Genomic DNA, 21,791 nt, shown 5'->3' with positions numbered 1-21,791 from the left:
ACCGTAGTGTTAGTATTGAGAATAAATTTGGCCAAAAAATGCATGCCTTTCATATTTCTGGCCAGACAAATGGGCTATAGGAAGGAAATAACACAAAATATATTTTAATTGTTTCTCTTTCTTCTTAACATAAAATAGTGCACTACTTGAAAACTGAAACTTTATATGTGAATGGAAAACAGTCTTATCTTTTCAGCAGCTTCTAGTATTTTCTGATGTACATTTCAGGCATTCTTCTAAAACTCAAAAGAACAGAATGGTATGAAATCGAACTGCTTGTAATCTATACTAAAATGAGATTAGCTTTTAAACACTTTGTCAGAAGTGATAAAACTTAAATACATTTCTAAAGGAAACTATTATTTATAAGAGATGTTCAGGCTTCTCAGTAAATATGTATTTTATTTTTTAATGATTTTTTTTATAATTGTTAGTAGGTTTGCTTATGTTTTTTATGTAAATCTTGTATCTTCAAAATAGATATTGTAGTGATTTTACTTTCTGAATGGGATCCAAATTGGTATGTTATGCAGGTAACTTTGCTCCTTATACAAAACTTGTATAAGTCCATCACCTGCTTCAACATGATTTACATTAGAAGTTTAAGAGTTCTTAATGTTGAGTTTCTCAATATATTAATTATGTTCAGAAATTGCATTCCTGGTTTTGTTAGTTCCGTGATTCTCTCTTCACCATAGTTATAGCCAACTAAAGATGATTGGAATCTATTTCTTTAGTAAAGATAGATTAGAAATATTTTGGATATGAAGCTCGTCATAACAGAAGGTGTGAGATGTCACAAAATGACAGTGATCTAACTACAATGACTTTTTTTGGACATTCTATCCATATATAGTGCAACTGTATAAGTTACCTGTTCCCTTTTTTCTCCTACGTGACTTGAATGTCTAGAAGAACCTTGGTAGGCCTAGCAGAAGTTATGTTAGACTTTTTCTTTTGTTTATGTTTTTTTCAGATGTCATATTTTTGTTTTCTCAGGATGTAGAGGTAGTCAAAGACCAAAGCAATCACAATAAAAAATTCACTCCAAAGTCTCCTGATTCCTTTCCCAATGGAGTTCCCAGCATCTATTTGGAGGAACCTAAAAAAAGTTTGGACAGTACAGCTACGACAACAGAGAATGATTTAATAGATGTTTCAGTCTTGCATTTGCATTTGGCTGAGATGCAGAAAATCTTACAGAAGGAAAGAGAGTAAGTACAAAATATATTCTACCTGCATAAATCTCTATTAAAAATAAAGGTTTTTAAGATCCTTTCTAAACTAGATATGGTCATATTTGCATTTATAGCTCATATATTATAATTTCTAAGCTTCATTAGTTACTATTTTAAGGCTTTAATAAGAATTAAAAGAGAAAATTCAACACAGTTTGTTTATAGTTTTCCTTGGCTTGTCTGTTAAGAATGTACAGTTAATTAAAAAATTATACTTACTAGAAATTTGATATCAGTGCAGTGATATCTAATGTATGTTATGCTCAGTTATTGGAGTGCTTTGTGCTTAATAACAAATTTTAGCATACTCTACCAGCAGACTTTGAAATAGTCCGACTGCAGAATGACTGTTTTTGAATTAAAAGCACGTGAATACAGCTGCAAAATGCTGTTCATCTTAATCTCTTCACTTGTAGTAAGGTCTATGTCAAAAGCTGATAACAGAGAGAGAATAACACACTTACTGTATGCTTATTGTATCATATCAAATTTACCTCACATAAATACTAAATGTGCATTTTGGTGGCCTAAAAGAAGTCATATGCTTATTACACACTATGTGCTAGCATGTGAGTCTCTGTGTTGGTAGGAATTCCTTGAGGTTTTGTATAGATGATCAGTATTCAGCAAGACTGAATCACAGCAAAAAGGCTTTCCAAGGAAACACTCAGTATGTGATGTATGGCGGCTGTAGTAGGAGAATCAGGCTGTATGTGACTGTAGCTTCAAAGTCAGCTGAAGTTAGTTAGAAAATTAAGAGGAGGAAAATTCCCCCTCTTTCAAATATGTTCAACGGTTTCAGTTCAGGGAGTCTGTAATAGTAAGCTATGATGAATTTCTTTCCTGTCAGGTTTTTTCACAATTCTCCTGTAGACAGTACAAGTCTGAGTGAAAAAAAAAAAAAAAAATCCTTTAAAGTCCTAAGAAGTATTTACTGTGTTTTGTTACATGAATTAGCTGTAGAAAACATACACTAATTATTTATTTAAATGACAGCAGATGACCATCTATCTTATTAAAAAAGATTTAGGTTTTTTTTGGAAGCAAAAACCCCAGAATGCCTAAATTTTCCAGCCAACTTGTAACTGTACTTCAGAGAGACAGACATTGCCATTTATGCCTAGGTATACACCGACTGTGGTATACGGTAATAAATTTACTGATACATAGTAAGAACGGGGGCATGTCTACACCATGCAACATATGGCAGTGCCAACCTCAGGCAGCATATGCTCACAGAGCAGTGATTTTGGCATAACCACGGGCATTGGTATAACAACTCCCTCTCTAGGTCACTTTGGGCAACCCATGTGCAAAGGTGTTCTGTAATCAGATTATATGCAATTTAATAGAATGAAGCAATTATTTTTGGCAATGTACACAATAAATAGCTAGGAGTAATGTTACTAGGATAAGTATAAACATAGTCACCAATCTCTTGAGACACCCTATGAATCCTTGTGGGCAATCTGTCATCTGCCAGCTCAGAAAGGGTTGGTCTCCACTGCTTAGTGGAATTGGCTGATTTTGCTGAGTTTCCATCTTCAGATTTCCAGTTCTTCCTGTTAGGTTTTCTATGTGTTCATTTCAGTATTTTTACTCCTGGATCCTAGAGCTGCTAATAATGACTATCTGAATAATCTCACCCTGGTTTGCATTTTTGCTTTTCTTATCTTGCATGGCTCTAGCTTAAGTACTTTCTCACAGCTTCTTCCTCACAACTTAGCAATTTTCTCAGTAAGCTTGAGCCAAGGACACACAGCTGTGCTGCATCAAAAGCAAGCTTGGATCACAGACAGCTTGAACCCCAAGGCCAAAGGTTGCCTTGGCAGTCAGTATGATCTTACTCATACATCACAGGCCTTCTCAGTAGAGTTTTCTGGTTTACTTGCAGTACTCCCAAACTGTGGCTGCGTTCTTTCCAGAGTCATGTTAGCTCATGCATATCCAGTGTTTGGACTTGCCCCTAGTTACCTGATTATTCTCCCCATAAGGAGGTGTTTTGATTCTTCACCCTGAGAGGACCTATGCTTCTTGCATACTGTTTAGAGCTATCTTCAGTAATGCCAATATACCCTTAAGCCACAAATCAGGCTTTGCAAAATTTAATAAGAAAGGAGCTCTAGAAAAAAAAAAAAAAAAGAAAAAATAAAAAAAAAAATAAAAAGAGCTCAAAGTTTATGTTTTAACTTTCACAGAACAATGTAAAATCATACACCAACATTCTCAACTAGGCACTAAGCCTCATATCAAATACACGTTTGAGGTCCCATTGAAATAAAGATGTTCCAGGTCTTCCAGGAAGAAATTCTTTACAGTGAGGGTGGTGAGGCTGTGAAACAGGTTGCCTGGAGAAGTTGTGGATGCCGCCTCCCTGGAAGTGTTCAAGGGAAGTGTTCAAGGCCAGTTTGGATGGGGCTCTGAGTAACCTCGTCTAGTGGAAGGTGTCCCTGAACGTGGCAGGGGGGTTGGAACTAGATGAACTTTAAGGTCCCTTCCAACCCAGACCATTCTATGATTTCATAGAAATGTTAGAAATATAACTTGAAAAGTTTTATTTGTAATTAAGAATTATTTTCTTTCACTTTTAATTATGTTCCAAATTCTATTTTGTTACAAAACTGCAAAATGATGAATATGCATTACATAAATATAAAATGAAATTATGAAGGAATTTCATAAAATGAAATTATGAGAAGTTCATTCTTGTCTTTGGAACTTGGCTAATAGTGTTTCCTGTGAACACAGAAATGAGTGTTTAATTGGTCCCAAAGACAAGAACATCTGTAGTGCTCCTCCTGCTTCCTATTTCTTTCATTATTTCCTGAACAACTGAAAATATTTTAATTGGTTAGAAGAGGGCTAAAAGTAAATACCAAAGTTCATTTTTTCAGTAATACAGTACCTTTCTCCAAGGAAGCATCATTTGTTCTCTGTGAATTGTGTGTTCTAAATAATTTTCCTGAATGTAGTAATGGACTCAAATACTTTCCGGAGGCAAATGTTTAATGAGGGTCTAGTACCTCTCAGCTAAATAATCTATTTTCCTAAAATTCTTCTAGCATTTTCTTTCAAGAGCAAGTATTTCTTGAAACATTAAATATACATATTTTAATATTTTTTTAACATCTAAAGTAGATATCATCTTTGGTTTCAGTACTGTCTACATACTGTATATATTCCCCCATATGTGTATGTTTAAAACAAACTTTTGTCTGTACCCAAATAAAAGTGATACAATGTATTTTCTCCGAGAATCATCACTAACTTGCCATGTATTAGGTGACCTGAATCACTACCTGAAGTCCATTTCCAAATTTTCTTCAGTTTATCCCAAAATTTCATTTCATTTAAAATTTTAATTCAATACTTCTGTTTTTCTTTGTTCTCTTTAGCTATTATTTTTGGTAAATATCTTGGAATAATTTTATGATGCTAATATAGGGTTTTAATAAAAAACAGATATACAGTTGACAAAGCAAAATACAACTCAAGCTGTGGAAAGGAAATTTAAAGTAATTTGTTGTCAACTTCAAAAAGATGTAATGCTGACTTTTAAAATACTTTTCAGAATGAATGTGTTTCTGGAAAAAGAAATGGAAAAAATAGAAAATGAATTATTTATTTGGAAATGGAAATATGAAGAACTGAGACAAACCAAGCTGGAAAGTCTGAAACAGGTATGTTAGCAGTATGTTGTTGTCACACGGAGTAAGAAACAAAATTGAGATTTTGATTTCCTGTGTACTAAAAGTAAAATGATGAATGTGATAAATTAACCATTTATCAACTATTTATCCCCATAACCTGGCAGGGACAGACCTGCCAAGGGTATGTGGAGAAGCCCAGCCTTGGCACAGCCACCATGTGCTGCCATGATGGCACCAGTGCTGGGGAGCAGTAAGGGTGGCACTAGGGTGGCTCCGTAGTCTTGCAGGAGGGGACCAGCCAGAGGAGGCAGATGCTCATGCCCTGTCCCCATGTGTGGTGAGGGTGGTGACCCTGATGTACAGTGAGCCATGGTCATGGTCTAGCTGGGCTTGTGTTCAGGCAGAAGGGACCCATGTAGGGCACGGGATTGTGTGGGGAAGCCCCACCACCATGAGGACATTGCCTCCGGGCTACCAAGTGGGCGTGGTGGGGGTGGCAACCTGGCAAGGAGAGGGCAGCGTCCTCAGAGGTGGTGGTGGCATTTGGAGATCAAGGCTGTGGCCAAGAGAGGAAACTCCTCGTTAGGGAGAGCCAAGTGCCCATTCGGGTGGCACTGAGGGATTGCTGTCAAGTCCAGTGCACAATTCCCAGGCTGTGTCTGTGGGGAGTGGTGGCTTGTCCATCAGTTTCCATTTGGGAGGGGGCTAGAAACATGCTGATGACAGCATGAGACACATCAGCAACAGTACTGGCATACCCTGGGGCATGGTCCCCAGCACCAGTGGGGGCTACTGTTGCTGGCACAGTAGACACTTCATCTCAGAGTTGCTAAGGGAGGATGCAGGTCTGCAGGCCTTGAGCAGCAGGCAGTGCCTGATACCTTCCCTTGAGACTGGGGCAGAGGAAAAGAGTGTCCATGCCTACAAGAGGTGTACACTCGTTGAGGAAATGAGTTGCGCCTTTTGAGCTGCAGGAGGAAGTGAGCAGGATGGGCAGTCTCAGGGAAGGCAAAGAGGAGATTAACAGGATCTTCAGAGGGTTCCCAGAGGTAAGAGAGTCTGAACCACACAGGAGGGGCAGCCAGAGACAGCTATCAGTTGCGAGATAAACAGAGTCCCATGGTAGGAAGGCTGGAAACTTATGACCTCAAGCGATTGGAGGACGGCTCTTTTTCTACATGCAGATCTGAAGTTGCAGAATAGGTTCAAAAGCCTGGTAGAAGAGTAAGAGAAGAAAGCCATGACTGGGGAGGCATCAGAGGCAGCTTTAACCTGAACCATGCATTAACATCAGGAGGAAGCAGTGACTGGCAATAGTAGGAGACTTCCTCCTGTGGGGACAGAAACTCCTGTGTCCCCCACTTGCTTTTTGGAGACTTTTGTGGCTTGGTGTGGGCTTGGATCCAGAACATTGCAGAGAGATTGACAAGATCTGTGCAGTCCTTAAACTACTACTGTTCCCTGCTGCTCATCCACATGGGCACCACTGGGGTCATATTAGGAATGACCACACAGCTCTGGGATTGGGGTCATTGGGGCCCAGGTGTTGTCTCCTTGATCCAACAAGCTGGTCAACCTAATGAGAAGAGCTTTGAACTAGGAGTGGTGGGGGTGGGAGATTACAGACCACAGTAAATTGAAGAAGTGGTGGTCAGGGGTGGAAAGCTCAGGGTGCAGGTTGATAGGAGCAAGAAAGACTTCAGGAATGATAAAGCAAGGTGAAGGGACACCCACCTAAAGTGTTGGTACAGAAATGCATGCGTCCTGGGAAACAAGCAGGAAGGATTAAAGCTGTATGTGGTTATAGAAGTACAATATTGTTGGAGCAATTAAGATACTGTGCCAAGTTGGAGTACTGTGGAGGACTGCAGGAAAGACTGGCAAGGAAGGGCTGAGGGAATGGAAGTTGTACTTTTATAAAGGAGATCTGCCTTTAAAGAAGCAATTTAAGAACACTGCTGGACTATGTAGAAGTGGTGTTAGGAACGAAGTGTCCATTTCAGTCCAAGTTCATGAGTAGAAAAATAATAAATATTTGTGTTGCAGCTTTCAGGATATAGCTTTCAGAACAATGGGTTGAGGATGTCTTAGATCCAACAAAACTCAAAATGTGTATCTATATAAATATAGATCATTTCAAATTTCCTATAAATTTAACATCTCAGATTTGGAACAATCCAGGAAAAATAATTAGATTTCTTTTTACATTTGGGAAAATATTGCAAGCAGTCTATTAAATTCCCAGTTCTAGTTACGAGGTGGTACATACATAAATGGAATTTCCTTCCTAGATAAACATCCACAGCAACAAATCAACATCTATCTGTCATATCTGAGCTCCTTCAGATTTTAATTCTTTATTTTCTGCTTGCTGATTAAGTAGGATTTTAGCTTGTCATACTTCTGCACAACAGAGGAAGTGTAGATTTAGTTAATTGTTTTGCTTAAGAAATGTAGTCTTTATGTTTTACAGTACTTTACAGCACTGGGAATAGAAAAAAAAAAAAGAAGTAAAAACCTGCTGAGAATTGGTTGGAGATCGACAGATTCAAATTTCTATATATATGCATTCATATACTCATATATATGTGTTACTGCATTTCTCTTGGGAAAATGCTGAATTGCTTTAATTGCAGGTATTATTTTGAGCATTCTGTTTGTCTTCTCAGATTTATAAGACATATATCTAGCAATGAACCTGACTGATGTGTATGAAATTACTTACATTTGTGGGGTTTTTTGTAAATAAAAATTCTTCCTTTATTGAAAAAACCACTAATTTTGTGTTGGTGATGTGTGTGTGAATGTCACTTACTATATATTACTGTTGAGAACTGGATGCTGGAACACCATACAAGGTTTTTGACAGTGAAACATTTGAAAATAAAGGAAAGTGCAAACATGTACTAGTCTAAGCATGGAATCTGATTCATATGCACGCTTGCAATATTAAATCACAAAGGAATTTCTAGATTAATAACAGATTAATCATTACCTCTGGATTATTTTAATGTTCTCCACTAAGAGTTTTTGGCTTCAGTTGTGCATAACTTAGTCTGCTATTTCCTTTGGGACTGTGGAACAAAAATGCTTGGTTTTCAAGTGACAGTGTCACTGCAAATTAAACCATTTTTACGAATGGTTAGCTCTGCTAGCCTTTTGGAAGTTTGAGAGATTTTGTGTAATGTTAGAAGCTTCACAGCTGCAAAGATTTGAGAATTAGTGCTCCTAGTAACTAATTACTTTCTGTTAAAAGATGAATATTCACACCTTGGAACAAACTAAATATGGAAAGCCTTGGTGATCTTGATAGTAATCTTTTTAAAAAATTCTGCATCAATTTGGAAATTGTAAATAAGTTTTCAATTAATTGAGTTAACTAAAAGAATTAGTAAAGTGACAATTTATATTTGTAGTAACTATGAGCATTACATGTAGCTTTGTGTGACACTAGCATTGAACTTGTCCTGTTTGGGGTCATAAATTAGGCTGTTTTAACAGGTACAACAGGAAGTTGCATTTAGTGTTGAAATCAATCACTTCTTTTTCTGTTACGAAAATTCTTTTCTCCCATTAAATAGTAAAATAAGAAGCTAAGATTAGCACTAAGCAGTGTATTGTTCAAATCTTGACTGATGTTTGACACCACTCTGTTTCTTTATTTGAAAGCAGTCAAATATCATCTGCTTTCAGTGCACATGGTTTTGTCTGTTTCTCTAAGGACACTCAGAAGTCCTCATTCATTTAGCTTTCTCTGGCCTTTCCTTAATTTCAAGTATTCTTTCAGTATAACAGTTTAAAACCAAGTCCTAATTGGCTATTCTTCTTAAAGATTACTTCGTCACTCTAGATTAGGTCTTAAATTTTTACCTTACTTGGTTGACTAGATAGTGAAAATTGTGTCTTGGCTTTCTTTAGGGAGCTAGTGAATTAAGAGTTTATGTCCACCAAATATTTTTCCAGGGAGAAAGGAGGAATGGAAGTGGAGTTTCCCTTCCTTATACTTTGTGTTTATTGCAGGAAAAATGTATTGTACTATCTGGAGCCTATTTTACATATTATTGTGAATTTGTGGTCTAACAATGCTATCAGTGTCAGAGATTGATAGATACATTTGGGGCTTTTGAAGAGACCTATTTATGAGCTTGTTACATAATATTCAGTCCATAAGATCACATCTTAAACTAAGATTTATACATCTACATTTCTTAGTTGTCAAAACTATTTTGTACTATCTGGTTAATAAGCTTCAGTTCTACTTCTAGAAGAGCTTGCAGCTCTTCGTGGGCTACTAAATCAATTAATATTTCCTATGGCTTGCTTTTCACATATATCACAAATAACCTATTTACAACTGTAAAAAACTGTTGTTATTATTAAAAAGGGGAAAGCAATTGCTCAGTTAAAATTATACTTGCTTTATTGTTGTGTTTGCATGAGAATCCACATAAGGGAGAAGATCAAGTCTGTAAAACCATTGAATAAATAAAGGGTGTTGATATCAGATATATTTGTTTTTAAAGTAATCTTTATAGCAAAAACTAGGAATCTTTAAGTTCTCTGAAGAACACAAAAATTTTGACATCAATGACATTGCTAGTCAAATGTCCCTGGAAATGGGCTCTCCAATTTTGTCAGATACAGCTTAGTTTACAAATCAATTAACTAAACTTACAGTCTGAAAGACACAAAAAGTGTATTTGAGTGTGATTAGTTAGGTCTTCAGACTCTTCATAAAACAGAACAAATCTTTGGTGTGTTTCCCTGATATTTGTAAACACAGAATTATAGATAGCAAGACTGCTTTATGTTTTAAGTTTTATGTTTTAAAATGCTCATTTAATCTTATAACATGCACAATAAAACATTCTTGTTTGCACTCTTTGCAAGTCTTCCTCAACATTTTATGTCTGTCTTCATCATTTCTGAAGGACATGCTTTTCTGGTGGTTGAAAAGTTAAATAGATGGAATATTTACCAAGCAATTTTACATTATACTGAAAACAGTGGAAAAAATGTATATACTGCTATTTTCCACTGGAGTGCACTGTAGACTTACAAATGTCACTATAGACAGTGACTTCTGTGTTTAAAATTATCTTCTGCTAGCTGAGGTACAGAATGTTCCCTTACTTGTTGTCTAGTGTGTTGGTAATTAATGAGGGAAATTCCTATCCCAGTTTGTGGGATATGAAGCAAATATTACACTAATTGGTACTTAAAGCCTATTGGAACGTCAGTTTCAAAAGAAGCATCCTTAGGTGAAAAGGAACACAGGCTAAATTAGCATTTTGTATCTTAGGCAGAGACATTTCTGTTCTTCCTCTTTTTCACACAGAGTTGAAGATAAGTCACCAGCACTGGTGCTTTTGCACTAGAGCCAAAGACATCTTTTAAAACAAATGTTTTCTGTTCTCTCTCTCAGTAAATAGATGTTTTACACTGTATATTATGGCAGTCTATGTATTGTTACTTACGTGCATTACTTTCTTTAAGAGAAAAACCTGTTGTTTCCTAGATGGAGGAAACTCCGCTGAGGCAAGTGAGACTTTTAGATAAAACAAGTCTTCTACTCTCACTGTAGACATTTAAATGCTGTTTAAAATGGAACGGCCTTTTTAGAGACTCAGGTTGTTAACAGCTAATTCTTGTTAAAGATTCTGTATTATTTCCACCTTTTCCAGAAATATTTATTCTGAAATTACCTTATAGTGTGAAGATGTCCAGAGCTACTTACCTATCATTGCTATTTTCATTCACTTAGTATATACATGAATTAGAAATAGTGATATTCAGATAATCTTACAGGAAATTTAGATATATGCAGTAAGACCATCTATTCTGTCCCATAATCTTTGCCCGTCCCCCAAAATGCCTTCTGATTATCTCCTGAATTCTGCAGAAAACACAATAATTATCAGATACAAAACCGTAGGCTTGATGGCTTTAAAGGCTACTGTGGATTGTTCTGTTTAATTCTCACCTAAGATGCACAGAAATATTGCATACTATGCAAAGTTATCATAGGAATAAAATTATGTCCCAAAAATTAAATCTGTGGTGATTTTATATACTACAGAATAGCCAGTAATCTGTTTTGGTGTGCTAAAGGAGTCTGTATAAAGTTTGGTATAGAATCCTCAAGGCTGAGTTTTAAAATATCATTAGACAATTTTCTGAAAACAACGTCTGAATTATTTGAATACTCAAACGACTTTATAAAGTGGAAACTCAGTGCAGTTAATTTTCCTGTCATAAAATCTCATTATTTTTAGACTAGATGTGGAATTTGGAGTGTTCCTTACTGTGCTCAATCCTTTATTTGTTTGAGAGACCAGTGTGATTTTCAGACTGCATAAAATGGGATGATGATATTACCACACATTTGATTCATGGTTTCATAAAGTACTTAAAAAAATTCTTTAAATGTACACATTTCTTTTTCCTGCCTTTACCTGTAGCTTACAGGTAGTTTGAGACTAAGGAAAGAATTCCAAAGCATTGCTTAAGCAAGAATTCTTGTAGAGTCTTAACTACTCTTTCCACTGTTTTCATAAATCATTTACCAGTTCATATTTAGTGTTATGCCTAGAAAAGATGTACTTAATGTGAATGTTTTTACTGTCCAACATAAAATATAATTTGTGGTGGTGCATAACATCAAGGTTCTGTTTGCTTGCCTATTTTCCTACAAATGTAATTTGGAAAGTGCTGGAAAAATCTACTGTTTCATTGACTTTTCTTCCCCATACTGGCTTCTAACAAGATATTTAAACTGTATTGGGTTATACTTGCCAATATTTCCTGGGTCTTCATTGCATGTTTGGCAATGAAAATACAAACCAAGACAAAGATTTTTTTTTTTTAAATGTGAGGACAGTCTGTTACAACTGAAAGTTGAAAACTCATACTTATTTCTGTGAGGAAATAAGTTTAGGAGAAACATATGTGTCATACAGAAACATATCTGTGCATATTGATTTTCTGTGAAAGGAATACCATGCCAAAGCTGCATCATTTGTAGAGGTTTGTTTTGCCTGTTGGTATGCCACTGGCAGAAAGTATAACCTGGTGAGGAAATGTTTTGAAGATGAGGGAGGAGTATGCACACATGCACACTTATGTATATGTGTATATATATCTTTCTGTGTTTATATACATGAAGCAATCTTTGTCCTAGAGGTTAGCATTGCATTTTAACAGAAACAGTTTTTCATAGCTTAGACTGAGAAGTCCAAAATGATAACAAAGTTACTTCTTAGTAGTGTATTAGTGTAGTCAGTTCACCATATGGTTCTGTATCAGAAATGAATTTTTTGCAGCATATAGTTTAAAAAAAATCACCCCCCAAAAAGCTTTATTAAATATCATGAAATTGCCTTTCAGGATTATATTTTAGTATTCACCTAGTTTCCTGTTTAAGTATTTCTGCTAGCAGGCTTACTTCTTATTTATTTACATAAAATCAACTTGGCCTAAAATAGGCAGTTCCTTTTTTTTCAAAAAAAACCCCAACAAACCACTGATGAATAAAGCGTAGCAACTGGTAGAATGTGAAAAATTGAATCTAATGTCTGACATGGTAAAGACATTGAGTTAAAGATATAAGTATTTTGTACTTAATGATGTAGTTGCTTTTTTTCTATCCATAACCAGATAAAAATAGCAATGTGTTACTTAAAATATAAAAATCTAATTTGAGGAGAGGTTTGATTGGAAAAATAGATTTAGATATCTTTCTTTCTTAGTTTTTGAAAATGAAATGCTCTTTTTTAGGCATGACAAGTATTTGGTCCTTCTACTAAAAAAAAAAAAAAGCTTTATTTTATTGGGAAAAAAACCCACACAACTAATTCCTCTCTCTTGGATTTTTTTATTATTTTTTTTTCCATAGAAACTAACCCTGTCACCTTGCAAGCTCTTGTCATAATGTTAATAAGAAATGCATAAGTGGTATCTTAATTATCCAGGATCTAACACCTTTGTATGTATAAATAGTTTCCATTGTGGGCTCAGTAGGACTGTTAGGAATCACTGCCCATGTTGCGTCACAAGTCTACGCAATCCTTGAAGGCTTGTGAAATCCATTGCTCTGTAGTAGTCTAGAGTTTGGGGTTTACTGCATGGTGAATGGATTAAGTAATTTTTTGCATGCTTTTGAAGGGAAAACACATAAGGAACTGGAATGGAGTTTCTTGGTTTTAAAGGATCTTGTCATGTTTGACGAAATAAAGAATATGCCTAAACATTTAGTGTTAGAATTAATAGTTTCATGCCTGCCATCTAGGATACAGTTATATTCATAAGACTTTCAGAATGGTTAGGTAATTTTGCTTCCTAACTAATGTGTGTGGAATAAAAAGTCAGATTTACTGTTTCATTATGTCTGCTGAAATGGAATTTTCTTTTTGACTCAGCTATAGCATATGCAAGAGCTGTATTGCTTCTGGAACAAAGAAGTATTACTTTCATGGAAGGTAGGGAAGGAAGAGAACCAGCCATGTTGTTTTTTTTTTTTCCCTACTTTCTTTTTTCTGTTTAATGTGTAATAGGAATTTTCCTCTTTGGCCTTCATTCTTTAAGAGAACTGTCTGTCACTGAGGTAAGTGCCTCAGCACTGAACCATTGCATTTTCAGATTACTTTCAAACAAAGGATTAAATCTTAGGAAAAATTAATGAATGTTGTGTTTAGATACAGTCACAAAACTTTCCTTGTTTACATCAGTGGAGTACTGCATATTTCTTTGAGCAACAGCATGTCAGTGAGAAATCTGCTGATGTCAATGAACTTTGAATTAGTTCCTAATTTAAACTGTGTAGTAACAGGTGATTAAAAACTGTGCCAGAAGATTCTTCAGGGACCTTTGTAACTTCAAAATAAAAAGATAATGTGTTATTGTAGGTATGGTTTAGATAGAACAGAAGAGGTATCATGAAAACCATACTGAAAACAGTAGAACTATTTCTACAGGCACTTGCCACCAGATCATTGCACTATAGAAATTATTTTATGTAATTGCTTATCTAGATCAAGTGGCTAAAGCTGTATATGTCAGGTTCATACTCTGAAAGGAAAGCTGTGTGGAGACAATGTTCTATATCATATTTATTTGAAGGCTAAGCAACACAACACTTTAAATTTTCTTTGAACAAAGGCAGCTCCTGCATTTCTTGAATCCTGTTGAACTTTCAGTTCAGAACAGAAAATAACCCTAAATACTGGTTTAATCTGTCCCTTTTAGCATAGGCTGTTGTTTAAGGAGAAAGCTCACTGCACCAGAACATGGCCACTTTTGGAATCTGGTGTATAGTGCAAATTACCTGCACTTTAGGTAACATTGGTATAATAGTCTTGTTGGTATAATAGTATATATATACATATATATCAAGCAACTTTGATGCAATCTTGATTTTCCTGAAAATGTAATATTATGTTGTACTGGGTCTGGCTGAGCTGGAACTGGTTTTCCCCTATAGCAGCCCTCATGGTGCTGTGTTTTATGTTGGGAGCTGGCAGGGTGTTGATAGCACACTGGTGTTGTGGCTACTGCTGAGTAGTGCTTACACAGCACCAAGGCTCTTTCCGACATTTTCCCCCCCACAGTGGGATGGGGTGAGCAAGATCTTGGGAGGGGACACAACCAGGACAGCTGACCTGAACTGACCAAAGGGATGTTCCATATCATATGACGTCTGCTCAAGTATAAAGCTGGGAAAAAGGAGGAAGGGGGTGGGGTCACCCTTGGTCCTCCGAGGCAACCACTACGTGTATTGGAGCCCTGCTTCCTGAGAAGGCCCGACATCGCCTGTTCATGGGAAGTAGAGAATAAATCTGTTTTCTTTTTTTGCTTCCGCGTGCGGACCTTTGCTTCTCTTTGCTTATATTAAAACTGCTTTTGTTTTACCTGCAAGGGTTTGGTTTTTTTCCTATCTTATTTTCTTTCCCCTCTTTTCCTTGTTGAGAAAAAAAAGGAAGGGGGGGAAGTGATAGAGCGACTTGGTGGGTACCTGGCATTTAGCCAAGGTCAAACTACCACAATTTTTTTTGGCGCCCAATGTGGGGCAAGACAATGGCAGCTTTATATTAAGTGTACTATAGCTATAGCAGTTATTAAGCGACAAGCTCTTGTGCTGGTCATGGGTTTGTTGATTGCACTGCTTATCTTTAATTTGCTAAGCTCGGGAACATGCTGGAAGAAATTGGGAACATCATGGGTGGTTTTATTTTGCGGGCTCCCAAGGTACTTATTCACCCTTATGTTAGCTCTTTGATACTGTTCATTAATACTGTTCGCCTATTGGGGGTTGTGTGGAGCTTGATATGTTTTTGATGTAAGAGAAGGCAAATTTTGGGTGAGCCAATACCAAAATGTGCCCTGAGGCGGCCTGTCCCTGGGTGGCAGGAGGAGTGGAAGGATTTGGGCAGATTCCTAGGATGGTTATCCCGTAGCCTGGGATCTTACCCCTGAACAGGCAAGCAACCCCGCAAAATTGACACAACACCTGATAGAAGGGTGCCTTGTCTATCCCAGTGAAAATCAGCAACTTCTAGCGCTGTACTGGGGCCTGGCCTGTGCTTATCGAGCTGCAGTTCAGTGGTCTCAAAGGACTGTAGTTGAGATGGGAACTCAAACAACAACAACAACAGCAGAGATTGCCTCAGTAGTAAAAAAGAAGCAGTGGACAAGGAGAACAGCAGGCCCATACCCTCAATTAATAAGGGAGGAGAAAGAGGAAAACCTTGATCAAGAAGCTGGTCCTTCAGCAAAGGGATTGGAAGAGGGAATAACAGAACTCAAACAGGAGGCAGAAACTACCCGGTCCCTGACGTCATCAGAACTGCGAGATCTGCAGAAAGACTATAGCCGCCAGCCGGGTGAGCGGATTGCTGCCTGGCTGCTTCGATGCTGGGATAATGGGGCTGATGCTCAACAGCTGGAAGGTAAGGAAGCCCAACAGCTGGGTTCCCTTGCTAGAAATTGAGGAATTGAAAGGGGAATTGGAAAAGAGACAGCAATTTGCAGTCTGTGGAGACTGCTCCTTTCAAGTGTTAAAGTAAGATATCCTTTCAAGGAAGATCTTATGGACAACTCCCCAGGGAAGTGGACTACTGCAGGTGAAGGTGTCAAGTACCTGAGAGAATTAGCAGTGCTGGAAGTCATCTATGGTGATCCAGATAATGATGAAGCCCCTAAAAATCCAGAGGATGTCCTGTGCACATGGGCCATGTGAAGGAAGGTGATTAAAGGTGCGCCATCCTCGTATTCTGCCAGCTTGGCTGCGATGTACTACCCAGAAATGGATGCGGGAGAAGGACCAAGATGTACGCCAACTGTGGAGGCAGTCTCTTCCTGGCTTCAGAACTTTGAAGAGAGTCTTGGTACCTCCTCATCTCTACGGGCGAGTGCCCTGGATGTCAGGAGCACCCCAAGAAATCAGTTCTCTTCTGTTCCAGTCAGAGGGAAAGGGAACCCCAGGCATGTGACATGTGGCAAACTTTGGTTCTTCTTGCGTGACCAGGGGGAGGACATGAGGAAGTGGGATGTTCAACCCACCTTTAAGTTGGAAGCTCATGTACATGAATTGCGAGGAAAGACCCCTGCCAAGAAGAAGACATCCAAGAAGGTTGTTAATGTAGCTGGTGTAAAACCACAAGAAAGTAATCAGCGATCTCCCAGATACAGGAAGACTGAGATCACCTCCCTTGGCCCTGATGAAGGAATCTCCGGCCTGGCATGGCAAGGGTCAGACAGTGAATACTCCGACCAAGATCAGGAATAGAGGGCCCCTGCCTCCAGCCAGGAGGAGGAACGGGATAATCGAGTGTATTGGACAGTGTGGATTCGATGTCCTGGCACATCAAATCCACAGAAGTACCAGGCTTTAATCGACACCGGGGCACAGTGTACATTAATGCCATCAAGTTATAGAGGGGCAGAACCTATCTGGATCTCAGGAGTGACAGGGGGATGTCAAGAACTGTCAGTACTGGAGGCCGAGGTTAGTTTGACCAGGGACAAGTGGGAAAAACATCCCATTGTAACTGGACCAGAAACCCCTTGTATCTTGGGCATTGACTACCTCAAGAGGGGGTACTTCAAAGACCCAAAGGGATACCGATGGGCTTTTGGTGTGGCCAGTGTGAACACAGAGAAGGTCAAACAGTTGTCTAATCTGCCTGGCCTCTCAGAAGATCCTTTTGTTGTGGGACTGTTGCGAGTTGAAAAACAACAGGTGCCAATTGCTATGAGTACCGTGCACCGACGGCAGTATCACACAAAACAAGAATCTCTGGCTCCCATCCAAGAACTAATTTGTCAACTGGAGAGCCAAGGTGTCATCAGTAAGACACATTCACCTTTTAATAGCCCAATATGGCCAATGCAAAAGTCTGACAGAGAGTGGAGGTTGACAGTAGACTATCGCGGCCTGAACGAAGTGACACCACCACTGAGTGCTGCTGTACCAGATCTGTTAGAGCTCCAATATGAACTGGAGTCAAAGGCAGCCAAGTGGTACGCCACAATCGACATTGCCAATGCATTCTTTTCAATTCCTTTGGCAGAAGAGTGCAGGCCACAGTTTGCTTTCACGTGGGGGTGTCCTGTATACTTGGAATTGACTGCCCCAGGAGTGGAAGCACAGCCCCACTATTTGTCATGGACAAATTCAAACTGCACTGGAAAAGGGTGATGCCCTTGAACATCTACAATACATTGATGACATCATTGGTGGGGCAACGAGGCAGAAGTCTTCAAGAAAGGACAAAGAGTAATTGAGATTTTTCTGAGAGCTGGGTTTGCTATAAAGAAAAGCAAGGTCAAGGGACCAGCACAAGAGATTCAGTTCTTGGGAATAAAATGGCAAGATGGATGCCGTCATGTGCCTATGGATGTTGTCAACAAGATAGCAACTATGTCTCCACTGAGCAACAAGAAGGAAACACAAGCTTTCTTAGGACTTGTGGGATTTTGGAGAATGCATATTCCAGGTTACAGTCAGCTTGTGAGCCCTCTCTATCAAGTAACCCAAAAGAAGAACCATTTTGAGTGGGGTCTTGAGCAACAACAAGCCTTTGAGCACATCAAACAGGAGATAACTCGGGCGGTAGCTCTTGAGCCTGTTCGGACAGGACCAGATGTGCAAAATGTACTTTACACATCAACTGGGGAACATGGCCTTACATGGAGCCTCTGGCAGAAGATACCAGGTGAAACTCAGGGTCAACCATTAGGATTTTGGAGCTGGGGATATCAAGGATCAGAAGCCCACTACACTCCGACTGAAAAGGAGATACTAGCAGCATATGAGGGGATTTGAGCCGCTTCCGAAGTTGTTGGTACAGAAGCACAGCTCCTCTTGGCACCGCGATTGCCTGTACTGCATTGGATGTTCAAAGGAAACATCCCTTCTACACACCATGCAACCAATGATACCTGGAGCAATTGGGTAGCATTAACCATGCAACGAGCTTGACTGGGAAAACCCAAGTGTCCAGGGATCCTGGAAGAGATCATGGACTGGCCAGAAGGTAGAGATTTTGAAGCATTGCCTGAGGAGGTGGCTCGTGCCCAAGAGACACCACCATATAACGAGTTACCAGAAGATGAAAGGCGTTATGCTCTGTTTACTGATGGATCCTGTCGTGTAGGAAACCATTGGAAGTGGAAAGCTGCTGTGTGGAGTCCCACAAGACAAGTCGTTGAGGCCACTGAAGGAGAGGGCGAATCAAGTCAGTTTGCAGAAGTAAAAGCAATCCAACTAGACTTTCAAATTTTTATTAAGTATGTTAGTATGGATTGTTTTGCCTACAGGAAAGTAATGATTACAAATTCCAGTGTGGTTTCACACTATTTAGTATTCTAGTAATCTAAGATGTATTTCTTTTTAGAGATCTACATTTACAACAAACATCCTATTCCCAACACCACTTAACTATTAATCTGAAAAGTCAACAATCTTCATCTGTAAGATAAGTGATCTTGCATAGTTCCTATCTTAAATGTAGAGTGCTTTAATTGTTGGTGTTGACTTTGATCTATTGTTGGTACAATTCATTAGCAGTTACATTGAAAAATGTACTGTAAATGAGGTAATTTTATGTGGTATTTTCTTTTCCTATCAATTAACATTCTTGTTACATCTTTAATATTATTAATTTAATAATTTCTAGTGAGTTGGGTTGAACAGTGTTCTGATCTGCAGCATGTCATACTGATACAGTCTAGGAAATTCTTGAGACTGATGACAATTTGAACTTGCTTTGAGTGTTTCCAATCATGCTGACCTCTATTGATTTACTGTTTTCCTACAGTTCCTTATTTATTTGTACATTTGGCTCAACTCAGCAACAGAAAGTCAGGATGGAAGGTCGGCTTAGAAATCAGTTGGAAACAGAGAGGTGTTGACCTTCTGTTTGGCAAAGAAAACTTAAAAAAAAAAAAAAAAAAAGAGGTTACGCATTGCACTGTTTACTCTTTTTTCCAGGTGATTTTCTGTATGTCTTCATTCATCTTCTTGTGACAGATCCCTATATTTTTTGAGTAAGGGTTATCATCTTCCTTTTACAGTGTTTATTAGAATGGCTCATGGCTTATTCTAGTCCCTGAATTAGTTACTAATAATAACTAATAGCATTACTAAACACACAGCAATAGATAACTACTTGAAGCAAAGCCAGGCAAGCTGTTATAGTCTGGACTACAATTACATTTATATGTTGTTTATCTATAAAAATCCCAAATTTTTAAATTATCTTTGGTAAATTATAGATAAATTATCACTGTTCTGAGAGTTAAGACTGAAAATTTAATTAGTCATCCTTTTCCATAGAATAGAAGCTTATTTTTGCTTCCAATATATTCTGCATTTGTATTTCTACTCGTAAACATACAAACTGATAAATCTGTTGTTTATCTTGATGTTGGAAAAAATTTACATTAGTCAGTCTCAGCTATCTAAGGGGGTAATCTGTGTTCCTTATTTTGTGAAGAAGTTTGTTGTATTAGGTTTGGGGAGGAAAAAAACTCCAAAAGCCACACACACCCCCAGTCCCCTGCCCCTGATAAGACCACTAGTGACAGGAGTAAACTAATTCAAGATCTTAGAAACTCTTAAATTGGGCAGCTTCAGGATTGCAACAATACTTAGATGAAAAGGGAAATAAGCAGAGTTTAATAAAAGGTTTCAACTGTCTTTTTTTAAAAAAAAAAAAAAGGTTCTCAGCAGAGGTCTGTTATACCCTCTTTTGAAATATAAACCAAAATGTCTAGCATTGAACCTTTAAGCACACTGGGGAACTAATGAGCAATCTTTTTTTTTTTTTCTTCTCATAAAGCTAAAATGTCACTGAGGCAAATTAAGGGATGAAAGCTCATGTTTTGTTTCAGATCTTTTTGGTTAAGAATGCTTCAAACCAGCTGCCCTTTGAGTTTTCAAATTAAATTAGGAGAAATAATTGCTATAATCCCTATGCCTAAAACAGTCTTTGCCATTTACTTAGTTTTTTTAACACAATTTGTTTAATCTATTACCACTGTCACCCCTGCTGTGTTCTGTCGTAATCCAATCAACTGCAAGAAAATCATGCTACTGTTTGTAAAGCAAACAAACAAAATCTTTTTGGTGTGAATGTCGAGAATTCCAGTTTTCCCTTGCTTGTTAGTGAAACATAAAGATTAAGATTTGTTTTTGGTTTGTTTGTTTCTTTTTTTCTTTTAAATAAATTAATTTCAGATATATTTCCTAGATCAGTTGATTGTTAGTTAATACGGGAATTTTTACTTGTTTATTCCCTGCATTAAAAATTCAACCTCTTCATGTGTATTAGCAAAAGCAACTATGCACTTGTTTGTTAGCACATTAGAGTTCTCACTCTCCAGATGAGTGATGTCTTATCAAGTTTTGAGACTTTTGTTGACATGTGTCCCTTATAAATTCAAGCAGTATTCTCCAAGAGATTAGCTGAAATGTGAATCCTTTCCTTGTCTGAGATTAGAGAACACTTTAAATTCACCTAAACCACTGTATAATGTTCATTTAGATTAGTCTTGGTTGGAACTGTAATTATTATGGTCTGCTTATGCAAAAAAGGAAATGCAGTTTGAGAATTCAGTCATATTAATCCCATCTCAAATATCACTTGCATTTAGGAATATAACAAACAGGCATGCTGTATATGCCATTTTTATGTAAGGTCATGCTTATCTAGGCAGCAACATTTTGCTAAACATAACAAAAAATTAATAATTTGAAGATCTTGCAGTTAAAAAGATGTTACGAAAAGATGCCCAGTACATCCAAAAGAGTTTAGATTCAGTCTCTGTCTCTAATTATGAGAAGCACTTGAATCTGAGGGGTTTTGTCATTATTCAAAAAATAACCTTCAGGTTAAAATCTACTTAAAGGATGCCTAATACTAAGATTATGAGTATATAGTTACTGAATTCTATGGGAACCAAGCTTCAACTTTGTTTTCTGCAGTCAGGAATTACTTTGAGGGTCACTCTCTTCAGATTTGTACAAGGATGAACGAAAAGTGTTCCATTTATGAGCAGTTTCAAGGAACTGGAAAACCTTTAGAAGTGGTTAGTGTGAAGAAGTAAGCTAGAATAGATCCCAAGTAGAAAGTTGATAACCGGTAGCCTGAAAGACCATAGCAAAAGGGGACTTTCTTAAGCCATGTAGTAAATTTGCAGAGTGAAATTACTGAAGTAAGCTAGTATAACATCTTTTTGGCGCAGCTGAATAAAGCCAGTATGACCTTTGATCTAGTTGTTGGTACATTTTATACCATGAGCATTACTTTTAAAATACAGCAAAGCCATAGAATTAGGAGGACAATATATCTGAACAGCGTCTAAAATAAGAAACACAGAGCAGACGAGGTTGTGGGTGATAGTG

At 37.7% G+C, this 21,791-nt stretch overlaps 1 protein-coding gene across 3 annotated transcripts in view; it reads left to right on the top strand.

Moving 5' to 3' along the window:
• The window catches only part of CCDC102B (coiled-coil domain containing 102B), a 190,287-nt gene that overhangs the window by 22,294 nt on the left and 146,202 nt on the right, over positions 1-21,791 (top strand). For all 3 annotated transcript variants that reach the window (XM_074877440.1, XM_074877455.1, XM_074877446.1), the window contains exons 3-4: positions 1,000-1,214; positions 4,810-4,918. In XM_074877440.1, the coding sequence (XP_074733541.1) occupies positions 1,000-1,214; positions 4,810-4,918 (324 nt within the window). The remainder of the gene's footprint in view (positions 1-999; positions 1,215-4,809; positions 4,919-21,791) is intronic.

The sequence above is a fragment of the Strix uralensis genome, chromosome 1 (assembly GCF_047716275.1).
Source record: "Strix uralensis isolate ZFMK-TIS-50842 chromosome 1, bStrUra1, whole genome shotgun sequence".
NCBI classification, from domain to species: domain Eukaryota; kingdom Metazoa; phylum Chordata; class Aves; order Strigiformes; family Strigidae; genus Strix; species Strix uralensis.
This window is presented reverse-complemented; position numbering and strand designations above follow the sequence as displayed.